Source organism: Periplaneta americana, chromosome 15 (assembly GCF_040183065.1).
Source record: "Periplaneta americana isolate PAMFEO1 chromosome 15, P.americana_PAMFEO1_priV1, whole genome shotgun sequence".
NCBI classification, from domain to species: Eukaryota; Metazoa; Arthropoda; class Insecta; order Blattodea; family Blattidae; genus Periplaneta; species Periplaneta americana.
Window position 1 is genome coordinate 126,873,996 of NC_091131.1, and position 24,304 is coordinate 126,898,299.

A 24,304-nucleotide genomic window follows, 5' to 3' on the forward strand; every position below is an offset into this window, starting at 1 on the left:
CCAGTTTCACCAACCACTGTTAAATATTTAACATGTCATTAAGGCAGTTTAACAGGAATCTTAACGGAAGAGATGTCTCATCAACTGTTGTTACTGTTAACATCATGTTAAACCCACTCTTAAATTAACATAGCATATTCCCGCAGTTAAATCCTTAACGTCCTGTTACAGTGTGAATCATGGCTTCCAGAGAACATTGTCTTACACACCGCATTATTATATCGAGATATATCTGCAGTGAAAACAATTAGCTGCAATCACTACTTCAGCATTTTTAATTATTCAGAACAGATATGTTCATAAATACTAAAATATTAATAATTATTAGTACTGCATCCGCAGTAAAGAGGAGATATGATATTTCTGTGATTATTATTTCGTATTAATACTCAAATATAATTGCAGATTTTCAAAACGATATTTCTTTATTTCACTGATTTAACAGTTCACATGTAATTATGACCAATGACGTGTGAAGATATGTTAGATATATATTATATAAGATACGAAAATAATGTTAACGCTTACCATTGCAGTATTCAACATCACAATTATTATTAAATGTGAAGCACAGGAACGCCATTTCATAATTTCAATTAAGAAACACACCAAACGAATTATCTTTGCACCATAAAACGGATGCTCCCTGGACCAAATTATCGTATTTTATAATTGTTTGAATGCAACAGAAGTCAGAAGTCTTGCTAAACATGTTATTGTGAAGCACTACGAAATGCCACTGAACAAATATTCCACACTTTTATCACTGCCAATGTTGCGCTATAAACCAATTTTCGGCAATCTAATGTAAAATACTGCCTACAAATATTTGGAAAGTTTCAGAGAAAATACACAAATTCAATCTAGGCTACTAACACGATGTTTTTATTTTTAAATTAAGTAATTTGCTGGGAGACATCGTTAGATATAGGCCACTCTTACACTAAACCTGGAGTAATTTAAACTTATTAATCAAATAATATAATTCTACTTACTGTTTTTCTTATATGCTCACCTGTATGTAATTTCTATTTTATACATATTTCATTGTTATTTTCCATCCGAAGATCATTAAGAATGCTGAATATTACTTAATATCTCCTATCATTCTTCAAATAGTGTTTATATGTCATGTTATTTTTCATTTGTTTTCATAAGTTAACAATGATGCACATTGGGAGCAACATATAAGAAATTATTTTCCTACACAATCCACGCTATATTCACGTTGTTTTGAAATGATAAATCGAAGATTGTTTGGTTATTGTTTATTACACGCACATTTGTATGTAATTTCTATTCCATAAGTTTTTTTTTTCTATCCCAAGATCATTAAGAATGGTGAATAATATTCATGCTTCTTTCCTGTATTTTTTAAAATAATGTTATGTGGCATGTTAGTTTTTATTTGTCGTTATTTACGTAAAAATGATGCGCCAAAAAATAAAAAATAATAATAATTTCGTACTCACTCCACTTCCTATATTCACATTTGTTTTTTCAGTGATTTAATAAAGAATGTACCGGTATTTAAAAGACTAATAATTTAGAAACATGTTACATAAATCATCCTTGTGCCAAAAGAGAATGCTCCCTGGACTAAATTGTCGTATTTTGCAGTGGTCGTCAGTACTCGCTGGCTGAAATGGGTATTAATATAATATAATTATTTTGTAAAGGACGTTCATGTTCCGACTATATTTATTATAAGGGAACAGCTTATACAAAAAAAGGAGAGAATACAATCTACCAACGTACATATTATTTGTGGATTACGAAAAAGCCTTTGACAAAGTCTTACGGGGAAAACTATGGAACATAATGAGGAACAAAGGATACCCCATCCATCTAATAAATGTTATACAAAGCCTGTATCAAAATACATTAATTACGATTGACAATGGAACAGGCACAACAGCTGAAGTAAACCAAGGTGTTAAACAAGGCTGCCCGATGTCTCCAGCACTTTTTAGTATATATATTGACGAGGCCATTAAGAGATGGCAAGATACTATAAAGGGGGGGTACAAAACTAGGAAATACAGTTTTAAACACAATTTTATTCGCTGATGATCAGGCTATCATAGAAGAAACAGAAGATGGACTACAAATGGCATCCTTCAAATTACAGAACATAATGACAGAATATAACTTGAATATATCTACTACGAAGACAAAATCAATGGCCTTTATAGAGAAAAATCCACTTAGATGCAAAATTATTATAAATAATAAAATAATCGAACAAGTATCCAACTTCCAATATTTAGGGTCTAATGTGACATATAACCAAAACGAAGATATAAATATGAAAGTTCAGAAATTTGGGAGAATATGCGGAACCATCAGGAGACACTTACGACAGAAAACTACAAAAGAAACGCAACTGAAGTAGTAGCCACACCAGTCCAAATGTATGGATGCGAAAATTGGACCTTAAATAGGAAAGATAAGAGGAAAATAGAGACTTCGGAAATGCAATTCCTAAGATCAGTTGCAGGGACTACTCTCCTAGACCACAGAAAGAACACTGATATCAGAACAGAGCTGAACATATTTAACATGAATAACAGAGTAGAAGAACAGAAGAGAAATTGGCATGACCACATAATTAGAATGGATGAAACGCGACTTCCCAAAATAATGCTAAATTATAAGCCCAAAGGACGTAGAGATGTTGGGCGCCCAAGAACAAGATGGACTGACGATATTCCCTGAGGACGGAACAGGTCTGAAGGCCTAAACCTGAAAGTTGATGATGATGATGATGATGATGATGATGATGATGATGAATTATTTTGTACGTAGCAAGATCGATTATTCAATTGATAGGATATTTTATGAGGTTGTCACGACTGAGATATCTATTGTCAACTGCTTTTATTTGTCAGAAGGCCTTGACTGACGGGTATATAAGGACTGGCGCTCTTAGAGGTGGAGGTCGGGGTTTGGGATGGCCCACAAGCAACAAGTTATACTAAATATGTTTAGGATTGGTGTAAAACTGGCCTATGTCTCTCACCCGAAATGGCGTGCCTGTGTTTCACAATTACCTACTTCCATAATGTAAAAAGTACAATTCTCCGCTAAAACAAATGACTACACCAACTAATGGCACATTCAGTAAACTTTCATGCAATCACTGCTTCTTTGACTCCTGTTACATTACTCTTAATATCATGTTACCTAACCAAAGTACCTCAAATGGTTGGTGAAACACTATTACACTAATAGGATGTTTAATTTTTAACAACACGCTAGTTAACATGATGTTAGCGTTATTTTAACGAAGTTTTAACAGTTTTGTTATGTAAGGTTTGTGAAAAAACAATCACGAAAAAAAGTATTTTATAAGTCAACAAGTGTCAACTACGAAGTAAAAATGTGAGTTATGTTGATATCATTTAAATTTATTGTGCCTTTTTTTTTTTACATTTTTATTGCCTTTTTGGCCTGCCTAAATAAATAAATGCCTAAACTTCCAGGCTCTAGTAATGAGTGATACTCCTCTTTGTAGTCTATTTTCTTGAAAATACTTTAAAACATCTCATAAATTAAATAATTTATTGTCACACAAATAACGAAACAAATTTTCGTTTACTACGTTGCACAATAAAACTTTATAATCCTAAACGTAAGGTTAACTGACTTTACTTTTATAAACTGTATGGTTTACAGCAAGTACAGTAGAATCTCGATAATTCCAAAACACTGCCAAATGTATGTACAATACCGGAAAGCATAGAAAACGAGAAAATATTGGAAAAGATCCAATGAAGCTCTTTCTGCTACCTACAGTGGTCTGTAAATCAGATAAAAAGGGATGCTAAGCAGAATAAGAAGAAAATGATGATTTTCATCACCTTTTTATATTTGTAGTAGTGTACAATACTTCTTAAGTTCAGGTAGAGTAATTCCATATATCTGATAATCCGAACTATCCTTGGTCCCAAATTAGTTCGCATTATCGAGGTTCTACTGTAAATATAATTAAATTTAGATCCTTTCTGTACTGTTTTGCTATTTACGAAAATTTACGTTTAAAATTAATATGGATATTAAAGGTTAACAATAGTAAGTAATTATTTCCATCTCAAATAAATAATAGAATGGGTTTGAGATAGGGTTACCAGATGTATAGATTTTGGCAGATATGTCCTGGTTTTAGTGTGTACTGCATCTGGCTAGACAAAGGCGAAGTTCAGTAATTGTTCTGTTTTTCTCTCTCGTCAATTCCCAAAGGGCCATCTATATCTGGAGTTCATTAGAGGAATTATGCTTATAAAATTTAATTTAAAACATCTTGTGTGATTTCCACCAATATTTACTCAAACAAATTGGGTCATCAGAATAGTATCAAGAATCAGAAAATTAAACAAGATAAACACTTATGTTCACAGTAAAATAGTTAATTAAATTAATTATTATTAACAGTTCTATATCAATTTCATTGCATACTAAGACTTAACACTTTACCTCATTACATAAAATATAGAAAAAATACCCATCACATGTCATGTTATCAAGTCCAGCTTTTTTTTGTGTGGAAAATCCTGCTTTTTCGGATAAAAGTCACACTTTTCACTTTATCTGGTAACGTTAGTAATAAAACAATTATTCATCATGAATCTGTGTATGTAAAAGTAGCATCCCAACTAGTTATTTATATAGGCTACTGTATAATGCTAAATTATGACAGGTAGAGAAGACTTAAGCATTTACATAAGCTGACTTTGGGCGATCCTAGCTAGTTTTTAAATAATTTGTAGTCAGAAAGAGAAACTAATTACGTGAGTAAATTTGCAAGTGTATAAGAAAGTAAACTTTCAGCAGAAAAATATACTTTTTCTTTTGCTCTATTTCTGTAACAACTAAGGTTATGTTAATTTTGCAAAATAATTCATACAGATATCTTCAAGCCCTAAAGTTATTGTCTGGAAATAGTTTTGGTGAGAGTCGTAATTTTGTGAATAACAGTTAATGTTTCGGAATACTTTGTCTGTTGGTTTTATAACTATTAATTGAAGTTTGTTAAAATTTTATTTTAATTAATTTATATTTTTGTATTATGCAAATATTTTATTAGAACTTTTTATCTAAATTATTTTTATTTGCAATTACGCAGATAATATTTTGTCACAACTTAATGTTAGAAAAAATAAATTGTTAAAGCTAATTTTGAGGAAATGACAGGTTTGTGTTTTTTGATAAAGAACTCGTATGCTTTTAGTAGAAGTAATATTTCATCTGTATCATTCCCAATTAATTTAACTCGTAGAAAAAAAATTCGTGCAAACAGCTTTGAAACAATCTCTGCACAAAAGAGCACGCCAAAACTCAGTTTTTCGCTATCAGAAATTCTGAAAATTTGTGCTTTCGTCGAACTTTAGAAATTTACTTTTTACAGCATTACAATACTCTCTCCCTTCACACCTTGCATAAAGAGAAAGTAAGAAACGAGTAACCAGAGAGAGATCTTGTAATACAGTGCTCATAAACATTTTCCAGCAGTAATGATAGACTTTACAGCAGTGGCGGCTGATTGACTGAGGCAAGTGAGGCCGGGCCTCAGTCACTTGGCTTAACTGAAATCAAATTTTTATATAATGTATTAGTTATTTGAATGAAGCATATATATCGCTGTAGAAGCATTTGAAAACTTTGTGATGTATATAGACCTGTTTTGCAGTAAAATTTGTTCCTAAGGCCAGGATCGCTCATGCCGGGTCTAGTTTCTGCATTTTGTGTCTTTTCGCGGGCTTTGAGTTTGTGCTTAAAACGTTGTAGCTGAGGCACAATTCGTCTGGCCTCGTGACCTGGTCAGGTTTCACTCCTCCCATCCATGGGCTGGCCTCAAGGGTAGAGTGGGGTGGGAATAGCAATGATGACTTGTCTTCCTAAATAGGCCATAAATAACACAAATTCCAGGTCTTTGGCAGGCAGAGACCCATACTATTCCCTCCCCTTATGTCTTAGTTTATGACTTAAGCAAGAGTGTTGTACTATTGTACTTCGTAGTACTACACTAGTGAATCTGGGCCAATGTTGTTATGTATTTCGGGAAAATATAAACAGAAACAAATGCGAGAAATAATGCTGGTGTAATTAATTCATTGTTAGAGTGTCCTTTTTCGAGAAGAAATAATATTGAAAGAAAGGAAGTTTTAAATAAAGAAAGAGCCTACCGAGATATCTACGACATCGGTGACAATTTTTTTGACAGATAATCATAAAACGCGAGTTTCTATTGCATCCTGGTATGGGCAACATAAATGGTTAAGTGATAATGTGGTGCAAAATAAACTTCTCTGTTGGCCTTGTTTGTTGCTGTCAAAGGAAAAAAATAAAAAGAAAAGAAAGAAAGGGGAATTTCAACACATAATATGGGTTGCTTCATCACACTGAAACTCACAGCATAACAGCTTATTTGGTGAGTGAAATTATTATTTTTCATTAATAGTAATAATAATAGACTAATAATATAATAATAATAATACGTTAATAATGATATTAATAATATGTTGTTGTTTTCTAATGCCAGGCGTTTGACAATAAAGTCATTTGACCTCTTGCACTCCATAGCAGGTGTGGTCCTCCAGACATTCTGGGGGTTGTGTGTGAATGAAGTAGCCACCAAAACGTTAAAATATGGTGTTCACTTAAATCGGCTACAACTTGCCGTTTAACTGCTCCAATATTAATAATATAATAACAATAATAATATCATAAATAAACATTTCCTATCGGAGGCACTTAAACTAGTTGCATCTGGCCTCACCGAGTATTTCGATCACTGGCCGCTACTGCTTTACAGTCAAAAGATATTCTAGATAGAACTGTGGTATAATTTTGGATTATTTACCGTGTTGAACTGACACAGTTTTAAAACACAATAACACTTATCATTCGAGAAGTCACAATTTTTCAAACTAAGTAATATGCTATCTCATGATAATGTCGATTATATTAAAAATGTCATTTATCTTTATTGGATGACTGTATTTTACGAGTACTTCTTATGTTTTTTTTATCATTCTTATCTTAGAAAGTCATAGCACTGAGAAATCAGTGGAAGAGAGAGGCATTAAATTTCCAACATTTCATAATTTCTCACTTTTTTAAGACTGATATTAATCTGCATGTTACAATGCAATAAGAGGCAACTTGGATGTATTTTTAAGGAGTTAAGGGACATCATATTATATTATATTATACTCACTGGTCTTAGAGTAACAACTTACATATTTATGCATGCATGATTGTTCTTGATAAAAATTTGTATAATACATTAAATGAATATGTTAAAAGCATTAAGCTTCTTATATCTAAAATCTTAACTTCAGTTAAGTTATATATTATTTTAATGTACCGAAGTACATATGATATTTCCATGCAGATATTCTGCGTCATCATACGATGAAAGAGTAATGGAACGGAGAAAAATTCTCTCCGGTGCCGGGATTTGAAACCGGGTTTTCAGCTCTACGTGCTGATGCTTTATCCACTAAGCCACACCGGATACCCACCCCGGCATCGGACAGAATCGTCTCAGATTAAGTTCCAACTCTTGGGTTCCCTCTAGTGGCCGCCCTCTGCACTACGTCATAGATGTCTATGAATGTAGGACTGAAGTCCGTTCCATTACTCTTTCGGTTAAGTTGACAAAGTTGTCTAAAACTTCATTTTGTTTACTTATTTATTTATTTTATTTCTGCTTCCTTGTCTGTGTTCTTCTTTGCACAGTAATTAAAACACGCGAAAAATTTGCTCTTGGTCAATATTTGAACTTTTTATGAATCAAAGTCAACACGGTATTTATTTAAACTCTCAACAAACCAAATACATTTCTAGACAATTGGCAAACTGATGTATTGTATTGTATTTATTAACATTCCATGGTATTCGTACATTGCTTCACAGCTAGAATACTGAACAAGTCAAAAAACTTAGTACCGGTACTATTATAAAGTCTTAATTTATAGTCACAGTCTAGATGAAATCTATACAGACGAGGTTTACAATATAATCTACTAGTACCACACAAAGTTTTAGTATCAATTTCATGAAGCATTGTTGAATGTCATGAATTCACCTACAGAATAGAAGGCGTGAGAAATTAGGTACTTCTTTAATTTGGCTCTAAATAATCTTATGTTTTGAGTTTCATTTTTTAAATCAATAGGGAGGCTATTAAAAATTTTTACTGCCATATAACGCACCTTTTTGAGAGCATGATAGATTTGCCGATGGAGTATGAAAGCCATTTTTTTGACGTGTATTTATGCTCTGAACTATTGAATTAGTTACAAAGTTTTCACAATTACATACAAGGAAGATTATTAACGAAAAAATATACTGACAAGCCATGGGCATTATTTGTAGTTTTTTAAAAATAGCCCTACACGATTTCCTAGATTTGACACCTACTACTACTCTAATTACTCTTTTTTTATAGTAGGAATATACTGTTACTGTCTGTGGAATTTCCCCAGAATATTATTCCAAAACTCATTACTGAGTGGAAGTACGCAAAGTATATTGTTTTAAAGGTATTGATATTTACTACCGTTTGCATAGATCTAATAGCAAAACATGCTGAATTTAGTTTGGGGGTAATTTCTTTAATGTGATTTTTCCAGTTTAACACATTATCGATTTTTAAGCCAAGAAATTTAGTTGTTGTTTCTAATAGGGATCTACTGTTAATTATTGCGCTTGAAATTTGCGAGGCTGAATTTGGACACGATTTAAATTGAATTATGTTAGTTTTGCTACAATTTAATTCTAATTTATTGAGTGAGAACCAGTCATATATTTTAAAGAGAATTTTCTCTGTTGAAGATTGGAATGTGTTGGAGTTATTGGCTGTAATTACTATACTTGTGGCATCTACAAACAATATGGGATGATCTACATCTTTTATTAAGGGGACAAGATCATTTATGAACACTAGAAAAAGTAGGGGACCTAATATTGATCCTTGAGGAATTCCATTATTAATAATTCCCCATGTTGAGGTAGATTTTATAGTTGTTTTGATTTCGACTTTCTGTTTCCTATATAAGTGATATGAGTGAAACCATTGGTGTGCAACGCCTTTAATTCTATAATAATCTAATTTGTCTAACAACATTTTATGATTTATACAGTCAAATGCTTTGGATAAATCAACAGAAAATCTCTCCAACTTATAATTTTTTTATTAACTGCCTCCAGAATTTTGTCAGTTAAATTAAATGTTGCATTTTCCGTGCCTTTTTTCATAAATCCAAAATGTTGTATCTTTCTAGATGATGATACAATCTTTTATACATTACTTTTTCATAGAATTGGAATACATCAGTCCCATTGTGCAATTAAAATCAAGAAATGGATTCAGAACACCGCAAAATCTGTGCTTCAGTGGCTGACCATGACAATATCTTTGAAAAATACTGGAGTGCAAGAGGTCAAATGACTTTATTGTCAAACGCCTGGCATTAGAAAACAACAACAACGTTACTTTTTCAAAGATTTTGGAGAAGACTGGTAGAAGTGATATGGGTCTGTAATTTTCTGGAGACATTGTTTCTCCCTTTTTGAAGATAGTAATAACAACTGAACATTTTAATCTCTCGGGGAATATACCATTGAACATTGAATAGTTACATAACTTAGTGGGCCAGCTATAATGTGTGAACTCGCTTTTAATATTTTGCTTGTTATTTCATCATACCCTGAGGAGATTTTTGACTTTAGATTTTTAATAATTGCAATTATTTCTTGTGAGAATGAGACGAAGTTGCTGGATCTCCACTTAAAATAACACAGGGTATTACAATAGGTTTGTTTCTGAAGCAGTTTCCGAAGGTTTGCACATTGACTTTACTGTTCATAAAGTCGAAGTGTACGTGCTCATGATTATTGCAACCCATTGGAAACTGTTGCAGAAACAAACTTAATGACAACAGACAAACATCCATGCCATAGATGAAATTCAGACCTGTGAATGCAGCTTTCACATATTGTCAATAACCTATTCATGTAAAATGTTACAGATATCATGTCATAATAATACATATGAAAGCAAGTTTCTTTCTTCCAATATTCGGAAAACTGTTTACGTCCTTCTTTGTAAAGTACAAGTGTCCTCCAGCACCGTCACTTATTCATCTTCCTTTGTTATTGTTTCTTACAGAAAAGTTAATGCATGAATGAATATGCTGTTTTTTATTTTGAAGTTTGTTCTTGTCTAATCATACATTTACTCACATAAAATTCACTCATGTTACAACTACGAACTAGAAAAGAGAAAGTCATAGTCAGAAATATTACCCAGGTATGTATAAAAAGTCTTACTCTAGCAAACTTAATAGATTTCTTTCTTTCTCATTACACTCCAGTTCGTAGCTACTGCTAAAACAACAATAATTTTATTGTAAAAAAATTAAAACTACAAGCTAAATATAAATGTAAATTGTACGACTAACTCTAATACCTGTATGTTACAGAGTGTCTCAGTTTAATGTGATCTGCCTGTGCAACAGCTTTCATATGTGTACCAATGGTACACCAAACAATTACATGGAATATTTTTTAATGAACCCAGAAGATAAAATCACAGAAAGATCAATTCAGGGAATCGAGGCTGGAACACTTAATTAGTAGGAAAACGTTCACTGTTCACTGAGAAATCCAGTTGAAGTAATGCGTAATTTCATTCCATCTCAGTCAATTCTTGAGGAAAAAAAATGTAAAATCTGATTCATATACCTAACAGCATTAATTTTTTCTTTGGAAAAAAAAATTCTGCACTATATCAGGGATACACTGGCACATTGACTCTGTCACCACTTTCAGGAATGAAACAACAGTAGATGTGTTAGTTTGAACGTTTTATTTTTATATTGATTTATAAATGACGAGCACAGGTTTACGATAAGAAGTACGTATACCAGTAACGATTAATAAAGGGCATGAAATACATTTTCTCTTCATATAAAGCAACATCCCTAAATTAGTCCCAGCTCACAACAAATTGTTCACTATGATTTACTCAAAGTAAATATTGCAGAACTCGCGATCACAAAGCAAACAGTCCCACAGGCCTGTAATTGCTCTCAATGTTCAGATGTTACTGAGAGAGGCCACATGGTACAGCTAATTTTATACGCAAATTTGGCACCCTCATGCCCATAGTGCGAACAGGTGACGTCATTGGGCATGATCACAGAAGTCCTCTAACTAACTATTAATAATATTAACATTTTGCAATAAGCATTTGGAAGTTTGCCGTTTTTTGTTTCACCACGGATCCTGAAATAGGTATCCATACTCGATGGGAGGAGGGAAGACTTATGCTATGTAAAAAATGGTCTGACAATTCCTTACCCACTTGTTGCACACTATACCCTCTTGAGTCTTGAGAGTATAGCATACTATACCATACTTCATATATGATTATAAGATATATATATATATATATATATATATATATATATATATATATATATATATGCAGAAACCCAAAGTATAGTATAATATACCTGCATTTGTGCCCTAACTGTAACCTGCAGAATTTTTTCAGCATTTTTCCTCATGTCACTGACTTTTTTTTTTAAGTGTAAAATTTATTGAACTTTAAAAATAAAACAAAAATGTCTCAGGACTCAGGGGGATACACCAACTTTGTCATGTAGAGCAGGTGTGCCAGACTGAGGCTTTTTCAGTGCTTGAGGCTCTCCCGGGAACAGCGTACTGAAAGGTGAGGTTTCTTCGGTTCTTGTAGCAACAGAGGACAAGCCATGTAAATGCGAGTGGCGCTGCTCTGTGGAGACGAATCTAAAAACAAGTTATGGGGTTCGGACAGAAGATTACACGAAAGATGAAATTCATGGGTAGGAAAAGTAGTGATGGATATTACAAACTAAATGCAACCCCCTCTAATGCCTAGAATGCAATACATAAGCAGAGAAATATAAAAAAGTGCATTCATTGTGTTCAACAGAGTAGAGTTGATATAACCATACTGTGCTTATTTTATGCTACTACTCTTGTGTACATTTTAAGTGAATGTCATTAAGTTGAACCACGATTAATAGTGTATTCTTTACGTTTAACATCTGAAATCTAATAAATTATGAGTGAAGAGTGTAAACCCTAATAACGATCATCCTCTGCATAAAAGAGACAAGATGAACAAAGAGGCACGATGCAGTTTTCAGGCAAGAACGATTTCTACGTTAGGTGCTTTTGTTGCAAATGTGTTTTCACTGTTCGCAACAACTTTATATTTGTAAAGATGCATTTTTATTAATGAAATTAACAAAGTCTTATATTCGTAGCAGAATGTCGGAAAAAAAAAACTTGTTTAATTATCTTCGGTTAATGACTGCTAAGAAAATTAATGCTAACATTCTTGAACTTGTTATGATGAGAACGCGTTGTCAACTTTCTACGAAAGCAATTTGTTCCTTCAAAATGTACATTGCATTTCTCTCACATAAATTCATTTCTAAAAAAAGCACTGTTAATACAGAGCTGACTAGTCTTTCAATATCGCGCGTTTGCAGACTTCCTCTACTCTTGCGTTGGTGAGAAACATTTGGCTACCTTCGGTCAATGCGGCTATACCCTTGACAGCAACTACAACATTATAGCGGCTCTGCCGGGAGCCTCAGTTTGGCACTCCTGATGTAGAGAAACTTCATGAATGTCTAGTTCTACAGTGAACCTGTAGCGGTATTTTATCAATTTACATAACAGTGTATATGGAACCAGACCTAAACTGAGATGAAAATAAAATATGGATTATTTCTTCAACATACATATAATTCACAATCCATTCACAAAATATACGACTTTTTTTCAGGACTGCCCAGTTATAACTCATGTCAAACATTAATTTTGTATGGTTTGATTTTTTACAATTTTGTAGCTCTGTGCATGGAAGAACAAGGAATTGCTGCTTTTACACAAGCTACTTTATGGATTTTAGGGGAATTTTCAAAACTGTAGGCAATAATCATCCAATGTTTTTTCTGTCAAAATCCTTTTTCCCAAAATTTACATACTAATTTATGGATTGTTTCATGAGTTGGAGCCTTCACATCAGGGAATCTTTCTGCAAATAATCTTCGAACTTGACAAGCAGAATCTTTATTACATAAGAATCATACATGAAAACAAAATATTCTAAAAAAGCCTAAATTAAAGAAATACCGCACTCTAAACACACACATGCCATGTTACAATGATTGACTCAGACTGACCGAAACACATCATGTGTGTGTAATGTTAGGTATCAACCAGTACCAAGAAATGTCGCATATAGTCCACATAAGACTGAGACACCCAGACAGTAGGAATTTCCTTATATTCTAATGTTTAATACCTTCTCTGAGGAAGTGATGGAGAGCATGTAAGACCCGCTAAACTCATACGAGAAAGAGATATACAATTATCACAATTGAAGTTCAGAGAAAAATATGTGTACAGACTACAAGGGGAGGTCGCGAAGGGGAAATGTGATATTTTAATGAAATCTATACCAAATTGTTGGGTCTGAAAAGAAGAATCCAACACACCTAGTTATGGACAGTTTGGTATGAGAGAAATGAGTTTAAATATGTGAAAATCACGAGAAGGATATAAAAAAATTTATATAAAAATTGTCACTATAAAAAAAAAGTTGAAAAAAATATATATATACAGGGTGAAAGTGAAATAGCCTTGCAGATTTCCAGAGTGAATAGCTCATGTTGCATGTAACAAAAAAAATATAATACCATATTGGAGGAATGTTCATAGATTTTTCAGAAAAAAAAAATGTTTTTTTCCCAAATGTTTAACAATCTATTCAGTAACTATTGCCAGTAGAATCGTGATTTCTGCCCATATCTATAGGAAATCTAACGAAGAATAATTTATACCCCCTAGCATATTTCAATAGCGTGCACGGTTTTTGTGCAAATTTAATTTAAAAACCCCCAGGCACTGCATGAAGCAAACTTGTGGCAACGTCTCGGTAGACAGCAACTTACGTACGGAGACTCACCGAGTTCGTTGACCTCTTACATCTGTATCTCGAGTAGAGCATTTTAACGGCTATGTTGCCAGACTGCTGAAACTGAAAACTTAATTTTCTAATTAACCGTACATTTAATCACAAAACGCAATATAGGTTTTCTATTCATTTACGTGTACCCTATCGTCCCTTCAATCTGCAAGGTTATTTCACTTCCATCCTGTGTGTGTGTGTGTGCCTATACATATATACATACATGCATACATACATACATACATACATACATGTAACACTTGTTATGCATAACATTCAAACAGCTGTACCTCCATAACCACTGAAAATTGGACACATATTCGTATATACTATCACCTCTAAATATTTACTATTCCTCAATCACCTTGTACATATAATATATATTCCAACCTATGCATACTGCCGGTCAAGAAACTAATGACGGAATTTTTTAGAAAAATAGGTGACCATCTACATCTATTATCTATTACCCAACAACTTGGTATGCACTTCCCATTTGTGACCTCCTTTGTTAGACATCTTATTGTTATATTTAAAATACTAGGTTACATTTAATATCCAGCTAAGAACTTACAGGAAATACCGGAACTACATCCATGTGAGAGTTCAGCAATATTGAAGGAAGAGTTGGTTCTGTTCCCTCCCATGTCAGCACTACAATTGGTTTTCCCAACACAACAGAGTAAACACGCACTGGCAAGCCCAAGCTCATCGCCTGCTTCTTCAGGAATTTAACACAATCATCTGTTTAAAAAAAGCACAATATTACCAAGAGAAAGTTTCTTTCATCTTTGAGAAATAACAGTGTGTGTTTTGTTACATAATATATACAGTAAATTCTACTCTTCAGGCTTCTTCATCTTCATCTTCATCATCATCATCATCATCCTTTGCGGTTAATTCCATTCTCATTCTCGTCAAACAAAAACAAATTGTGAGACTATCTGGGCATGTGATTAGCATGTCACAAGGCCTCTGTGTAAGACAACGTGAAAGCACAAGGACTTACAGTCCATCAGTGCACGACGAAAATGAAGAAATTTCAACATTCTGTTTGGAATCATACCAACGACAACTGAATTAACAATTTAAAAAGAGATAAGTTAATGAAGTAAGTCACACTCGAATTTTGAAATTTTAACAGTATGATGTCGAACTGAAAATTTAAAAGTACAACCCTTATCTTAGGTAACCGAAAGCTTCGTGTTGAAGGGTTTTAATATTTGACAGTTTGTGTGAAATTTGTGGTATGAGTAATTGGAGCTGCATTGGGGCAGGTTTTGTCCAAAATTTTCATTCGCCCTTTCCACTAACATTTAATCATTGTTTCGATATAATTTTATATAATTGCACCAACTATGAGTACATTCTTTAAAGGGATTATAAAATAATAATTTTCATGTGATTTAAGTTAGATAATTTGTTTCCATCGAATTTTATTTTGCTAAGAACATACAGACAGTTCCTATGCAGGCCAGTCTAGGTGGTAATGTTCTGTTGGCTTAATGACCATAGTCCAGAATGCCTGTCCCAAGGAAGATAAGCAGTAAGGGGTGGAGTGGGACCTGTCTGCATAGAGAAGTGTGTATGGACTTGTCCGTATACCGGTGTACGACCACTCACTGTCTGCCAGCAGATTTTGTTAGATAGAGACTGAAGTGGATCAGTCTTCACAAGAATTCTCTGTACTCGTCACATATATCTTCAGATTCTTTACTGAAGGGGGAAGTGAAGGCTTTAGTACCAATTGCTCTCGAATTCGATATTTAAACAATGTTTCATGAGTTAGTAGATTTTGTACACTCCACTGTTTTAGAAAGATTACTGTAAATGGTTGATCAATGCAAGTAACTTTAATACTGCTCTCCGATTAAAAAAACTCTATTCTAGATAATCATCAAATTTTCGAGGATTAGATCCATCCTTATGACTTCAATGATGAAGGTGAGGGCTTCTCCTTGTTGGGAATACATTTTTCGTAATCAAGATAATTGAGTATGTATACAAAACTGAACAATACACTCAGCCTGGAAATTACATAAAATTCGGCCCATAATATGCACTCCTTTCACAAACCAGTACTTGCAAACCACAATGAAACAAAACTTACTGATGATATCTTAATAAGAATGGCCTCTAAGGCTGGATCACTGATGTATCATACTATGGTATGAGTACATCATGTAGCTATTTTTAAGCAACCTGTATTGTTAAGAAATCTAAACATACATTATTAAGAACATCTCGTTCTGTTACCATTAACATGAATGATTCCAAGTGTTCTTGATTCATCATAATAGTTCTAAGCCTATTTTTAATTAATTTCAAAGTTGGGAAAGTTTTTTTCACGCACAACTTACATACAGGAAACCCATTAGTCAACAAGTCGCATTTCTTCAAAATTTTGAGGTTATAAGACAGTTTTTATAAGCTGAGCATGAACTGTTTTCTAGATATAGTTCATTGCGCCAAATGACAAAGTCACGTTTTCTTCATCAGATACACACATCTGTGTTTATAATTGTGCACTTTTTTAACATCAAACATTTTAACTTTCCCAATGGAATGCTACACTGTTCAGTTCACTTCCTCTTACATTGTCTGCTATGTCTCCAATGTAAAAAATATGTAACCTTCTGCCAACTTCTTCTAGTAGTTGTGGCTTTAGGCCCCAAGTTTTATGTCGTTAAAATTTCTTGGATATAAACAAACAAGATTGACATAAAGCTTCAATTTCCAAGTCCAAGTCCCTGCTTTATTTTCTCATTCACACCATTACCAAAGCTATCTGTAGTTATGTTTAATGTCTCAAAGTCTGTTCTGTTTCTGTAAGCATTTTTGTGTTTCATATAAGAAACAATATTCCTTAAGCACATCGAAAGTATTTTGACAAGTTAGTGTCATCATTAATTCACAAATGTACAGGGAAAGTTGAGCGTAAAAAATATTTCAGGGGGGTCCTCCTTTATGATTTTACCTTTACTCAAGCATGTTCTTTTTTTTATTTAGGCTATTTTAATTGCATGAAGGGAACTCTGTCCTTAGTACACCACCACCTTAGCTCAACACCGCATCTTTCCTATCAGATTAGTTTTCTACCATGGGACCTTTAGCTGAGCGTGCCAATGCTCTACTGACTGAGCTACCCAGGAACTGTACCAGACACCGGCCCAATTTTTTCCCTTTATATCCCCATATCTCAAGTGGGCTGACAATAAGTCAGGCCCAACATTGAGTGTACACAAACTCTGTGTCACTTGAATTGAGGTTGTCTGTTAACGAACAGTGACATATATTATGCAAATCTGGCTTTCAGGTGAAACTGACTTGAATAATTTCAAGAGAAAAATTGTTCCAGGGCCAGGAATCGAATCTGGGACCTTTGGTTGAGCACGCCAACATTCTACCGACTAAGCTACCCAGGAACTGTACCAGAAACCGGCTCAATTTTTCCCTTTATATCTACATACCTCAAGTGGACTAACAATACATCAGCCTTTCTTGCTCAACATTTCTCTTGCTTTGAGCCCCTCTCCCATATAACATGAAAAACAAAAAAGTTTGCTGCATGCCAACTTTTGAAAATGTAAATTTCTATTTTGAAAAGATCACTTCGAAATTAATATTTTTTTCTTGCTTTTAAAAAAGATATTGATTTCGAATTTTTTTCTATGTCTTCCTTAGACACTGACCTATCAATCAAAAAAATTACAGCGACTGAATTACTATTATAGGAGCTAAGACATATTCGTACCTTCTAGACAAACTAATTTGCCGTTCTGCTAGCAGTGCAGGAAAATTTTTGCTGTCATGTGTGCAGAAGTATGTAAAGTGTGTGCACGCCATCACCCAACTTGGGACTTTGGCACAGCTAATATAATTTAACGAAATATATATTTTTTTTTACAGGAACACTTCTTTATGTAATGCCGAAATTAAAATTGATTAAATTTCTTTCGAGAGAGAGAGAAATCACCTGAAATTTTTATTTTTACTGTTACATGGGGATGTCTATGAAATATCATGTTAAAAATTAATATAAAATATGGTACATGCATAGTTAAGAAAATCGTACTCTCACCTATAATATGAACTTTTGTTGGAATGTTTATCATAAGTAATGTCAAGTTTATGTCCTTTGAAACTGGAAATTTTTACTGAAATAAGACAAAGTTAACATATTAAAACAAGCAAACTAATGGACTTAAACGAGAACAGACTTCACAGAGTACAGTATCTCCTAGTCCTCTATAAGTATAATTTTTTCGAGGAATTACACATTTGTAATGGTTTTTGATGCCCAATTTCACATGGAATGTCCCTTGCAGAACATTCTAGTTTCGATTTAGAAGTACAAGTGGTTGGCGCAGCTTATAACATTAAATTTAATTATATTTTTTACGAACTCTCATTAATCTGGTACCCTTCTGTGCAAGGAATTGTCAGATTAGCAAAAGTCTATTGTATACTTAGAATCCATATTACTGTCCTTATTAAGCAACAGCAGTATTTTTAAACAAAGAAAACATTTTATGCAGAATCTCGAGATATAAAAATTGATTTACAAAAAAGATTATGAAAAGCAGGTAATCCTTATTACAAAGATCTATTTAGATCAAGTGGTCTTTCCTAGCTTTTGCTGAATTATATGTAGCAAGAAAGAAATTCTGACCACATTTTATGATTATTCATAAAAGAATACTTTTCTTACACAGAAATGAAGTGTCTTTTTTTCTCCTTGTTTTACTTGTTTAATAGCTATGGTTACATTTATTAAAGTTATGGAAAACTGATTCATGTAGATGTCTTTATGATCTAAAGTTTGTGTCAATAACTTTACAATCGCAGACATAATCCTGTAACTAGTAATTCATCTTATTACAATAAATTAGGAACATTTTTTTATATATTTTTTTTCTGTAACAGCTATAGTTAGGTTATGTTTATTTAAAAAAAATGAATATTAATATTGCAATTTGAAGTATAATTAAGTAAATAATAATTTAGGAATATATTTATTATGATCACTTTCACGTGTTAAATGTAAACTAAGTTTGTAAGTACCTATCTGAATAGTTTCAGGTTAGTAGTAGCCATAAATTATATTCCAAATGATAGTGTTAAAATTATTAATCAAGAGATAAAATAATAATTATACTGGTACTTCCTCCAAAACATAGAAGTATGGGGACATACTGATCATTCATAGGTATATCTTGCATTAAAAAAAAAAAGTTGAAGTTTATTTCGAATAAATCACTGTTGTGTGTGTGTTTTTTTTCTTCCCCCCCCCCCAATAAGCCTAAACACCCATTATTTTTAGTAGAAATGATTATGTCTGATGTACATCAATTTCGAATCAACTGACTAATATATCAAATATTGAAATCATAATAGTTTAGGAGAAATCACTGTACACAGACATACAGATGGCATGGACAAAGCCACCTTTTTTTTAAATATATATTTTCATGTGTACAGTACCGGTATATACATTCTAACATATCTATGAACATTAATTCCAAAAACATATTCACTAATACTGATCAACTACATCAAAATGTTTCCTTGAACAGAAAGTACACTAACTACATCCAAGTATGTCCTTGAATAAGAAGTACCCTGCTGCTTTTCCTTTAGTCAACTTGTTATATCTATTTTTTTTTTTTTTTTGACTGACATGATGACCATTAAAAGGAATGAAAGGTACTACAATATACACCATGTCTCTAAAGTAAGTCCCACTTTAATATTCTTTTTATTCAATACTACTTAATCTCAGTAAATGTATGTAGGCCTATGTATGTATTTATTCACACTGCAAACAGATAACTTAATACCCAGTGGCAGTGGTAACTAATTACACTCAATAATGACAATTAATAATAAACAATAAAAATTAAAATTAATAAATACTAAGTTAATAATAATTAATAGCAATAATAATAATAATAATAATAATAATAATAATAATAATAATAATAATAATAATAATAATGAGCATCCCAAATTAAATGAAGCACGATCACTTAAAATAACATTTAAAGTAAATCTAATTTGTATCTTAACCCTAAGATCCAACTAAAACCCACGAGTATGATATGTTCGTACATGCACAAGTATCTTTCAGCACTACACTCATTTCGCTGTCAACTCATTGCACTGGAACTGCGACACATTTCACTGATACTATCCTGATTTCACTAACACTTCAAAAACATTTCGCTGTTCAAATACTTTGCACTACCACCATAAACTATGAAACTTCACTGGCACAAACACACTTCACTGACACAACACACTTCTCACTGATACAATACTTCAAATAACAAAACATCAATTACACCCTTTAAGTAGTGTGTATAATATACTGCCATCTATTAGTAAAATCCTTAAGCCTATTTTTAAATATATTTTTGGTTATTGGTAAAAGCCTTTAGTAAGTCTGCAGGTAAAGCATTCCAGTCCCTGATAGTACGATTGAGAAAAGAAAACTTTCCAGTGTCCATCCTCTGTCTCCTTTCTCTAAATTTATATGAGTGGTCGTTCCTTGAAGAGTAATTTGGCAATCTATTTTTTATTTCTCTCCAGGCAGGCTCATCTATGTATGTTTTGAATTTTGTGCATAATCAAATTTGCGTTCTCCTGTCCGTGTGTCCCATTTTAATGGTGAATTATTACGACAATACTCAAGAGTCCGTTTCTTAATCTTTTCCAGTGTCTTAACATGTTCTAATCTGTAAGATCCCAACATGTAGCACCATATTCCATTATTGGACGAACTAGTAACGTATATGCAATCTCTTTGGATTTATCAGAGCCTTTTCTTAGTACCCTCATCACAAAGCGTAATGCTCTCCATGCTTTTCCCGCTGTGTCAGTAACGTGTTCCTCCCAGCCGAAATCATTGCTAAATGTTATTCCTAGGTATTTAGATTTGATGACTCATATGGCACACAAGGTTCCGAGGTTTTTGTTTCATTAAAGCAATTCGATATGAGCGCTGTGTGTGATACAACAAATATCGACGCAATATTCCAACTCCTGCCAGACTCTGGATAACATGTGAGTAGTCACAGTGGCTGCAGCTTCTTCAGTCCTCATTCATAGATCCTGCAGGTCTCGTGGTAGAGGTGGCACGTAGACTTTGACTTTCATGTAACCCCACAAGATGGTTCTGAGGGCTATGTTGAGAACACTCCCATACATGCTCAACACATTCATTAGAAACTCCTGGACATCCGGTCTTTTTTGTGGGCATAAACAACCAGTTCTGACAAATTGATGATGAGACTTCTTTATCACCTTCCTGCTGGGTACCTCCTTTTCATAACTCGTCCGAAAAGAGCATCGTGTAGTATAATCATTTCTATCTAATTGCAAGATACAATACAATTTTTTGCATCACTAAACGCCATTGTTGAATTGTTGCACACAGTGTCACTTGTGGCCAACCAGGGTAAGGGTAATTAGAACAAGGCAAAACCGGATGGACTTTCCTGCACATGTTATCTGATTCATTATAAGTTGTCCGCCAGGCTATGCGCTATAAATTACTAAAAGTGGGACTTACTTTAGAGACATGGTGTTTTTCCTTCAGAAAAGACATTTAACTTTTTCAATTTTCCTGTTTTCTGTAATGTTCACATATTGCTACCTTGCTAGGTAGTGAGTGTCTTCAGATAATAAAGTTGTAGAATCAATCCTTTAATCAGGACATAATAAAATGAAGACTACCATGACGATAAATGAATGAAGCTATGATAGAAATAAAACGAAGGTGTTAAAATTATGAATTGATTTCGTAAATCAATGGTTGGGTTCAATTTGCAGCAGAAATACAAACTCATCCTCCTCATGAAAACATGTCAAACATATCAACGGCAAGAGAAGAATGTAGATCAAATATCTTACCGTGTGCAAATAGACAAGTTTAAATTTAAATTAACTTATCAGGAAAAATTTCTAGTCTTAACAGTTACATGAGAATCTTTCTGCACGAGAGGAATAAGAATGAAATACAGAACACAACAAAGTTAAAGATTTACAGGTGTGACAAGGTGTGATGGTGAGCTTCCTGAGCCAGAATGGCACTGTTTAAGTATGCTCCAGTCACATCAGTATACGCTGAGACAACTTTTCCAGTATATGAAGTGATTTTGTCCATTAAACGTGACAGAAGTTTGTGCGTTAATCTTGAAAAGTTGTTTGTTTGGACGTGAAGTTGTGGATAATTAAGTACAAGTGAAACAAGTTTATGGAACACAGAATCTAGTTTTCCAGTGCACTTTGTTAAGTTATTTATGGTCTTATGGATGTTTACTTTATGAATTATGAGTTATGCTGAGTTCTTGGCATTAAAACCATTAACTCGCTTGCTCTCCTGTATTTTTCAGACACAGTAGGTTTAGAGGAAAGGGCTGGACATAAGTATGATTCTGATGCTTTTCTTTCTGATGACTGCAGAATGGACAAAGTGGTGAAGGAAAAAATTCCAATTTTGTTCAAGTATTTTGACATATAACTTAGTCATACTCTGTGAGTAATCGAAAGGATGCAACTGCACTTTTCCTTGGATACTCAGGAATTATATTTTGTACATCATAACAGCAAAAAAGAACAGTTTCAATAAATTTATTGAAAATATTAATTACAGAACCGATAGCGCTAAAACATATAAATTTCTGAAGAATATTTCCAATACACAGGAAAATACTAGCCAACCTATTATTCATAACAACAAAACACTAACAGATAGTAGAGATATAGCAAACGCATTTAATAAACACTTCTCAAATTCTCACAGATTACATCCCAATATCAAAAAAACTGACAAATTTATCAAAAGAGAATTACATAAAAATAATAAAAACAATATTACTAGTACAAAACCTGAAATATTTCATAAAAATTTTACTTCCACAGAATTAACTCTAGCTATACAAAATTTAAAAACCAAGAAATCTCCTGGCCCCGACAAATTCATTCCGAATTTTTTTAACATCTGGGGGGAAAATGCCAAGTCTGTACTTTTATCCATTTTCAATTTATCATGGAACACCTCAATTCCTGCAGCTTGGAAAAAAGCAATCGTTGTACCAATTCACAAAAAAGGGAAACCTGCTCATGATGTTAATAGTTATCGACCAATAGCACTATTAAGCATGATAGCAAAAATGATGGAGTCCATGATCTCCAACAGATTAACTTGGTATTTAGAATCCCAAAATCTTTTATCACCAAGACAAGCCGGTTTTCGACAACTACACTCTACCAATGAACAAGTCATACGCCTCGGACAAGAAATAAAAGACAGTTTTAACAAGAAAGAAGATACCTTGGCAATATTTATTGACTTTCAGTTAGCATATGACTCGGTTTGGAGAAATAAATTATTACTAAAACTCCAGAAATTAGGTATCTCCAGCAATATGTTCACATGGATATCAGAATTCCTTAGTCAAAGATTCATTGCCACTAAATCCAATAACTCACTTTCTAGTTACAGACAAACATATTGAGGTCTACCTCAGGGCTCTGTCCTCAGCACAACTTTATTCACTATTTATATAAATGACTTACCCTCCCTATTAGAGGATTCAAACATGAAAACAGCACTATTTGCAGATGATATAAGTTTGTGGACTTCCGGATCTTACAGACATAGAGACAAAATTCAAAATTCTGCTCTTAAAGCTCTAAATCAACTACATGAATGGAATACATCAAATTTGATGACACTCAATTTAAGAAAAAGTAACTACCAAATATTTTCACTTGGTAAAAAAGAAAGAGAATTCAATATCCAATACAATGGCCAACACCTTTCTAGGACTTATGAATCCAAATATCTTGGAGTTATTTTCGATAGTAAGTTAATATGGAGCAACCATTTGAAATACATTTCTGAAAAAGCTCGTAAAAGATTCTCCCTTCTAAAAAGACTAGCAGGAAAGAAATGGGGATGCTCTAGGAATACTTTGAACACTACATACAAAATGTTTATACAGCCAGTGCTGACATACTGCGCAGAAATTTTAATTACTTCACCTTTCATAAACGAAATAGAATATGTTCAAAACCAAGCTCTCAGACTCATTACTGGTGGAATCAAAACAACGCCAATAGATTCTATGAGATTCCTCACTAATATTAACAGCATCAAAATGACAATAGAAGAAAAAGCACACTGATTCAATATGAAAAACTTATCAGATTACCAGGTAACAATTGGCATTCATACAGTCCTCTTTGTAGATTGAAAAC

At 33.2% G+C, this 24,304-nt stretch overlaps 1 protein-coding gene across 1 annotated transcript in view; it reads right to left on the reverse strand.

Moving 5' to 3' along the window:
• Window positions 1–24,304, reverse strand: part of LOC138715322 (aminoacylase-1-like) — an 81,617-nt gene that overhangs the window by 48,296 nt on the left and 9,017 nt on the right. The window contains exon 2 of the mRNA XM_069848104.1: window positions 14,613–14,782. Within this exon, the coding sequence (XP_069704205.1) occupies window positions 14,613–14,782 (170 nt within the window). The remainder of the gene's footprint in view (window positions 1–14,612; window positions 14,783–24,304) is intronic.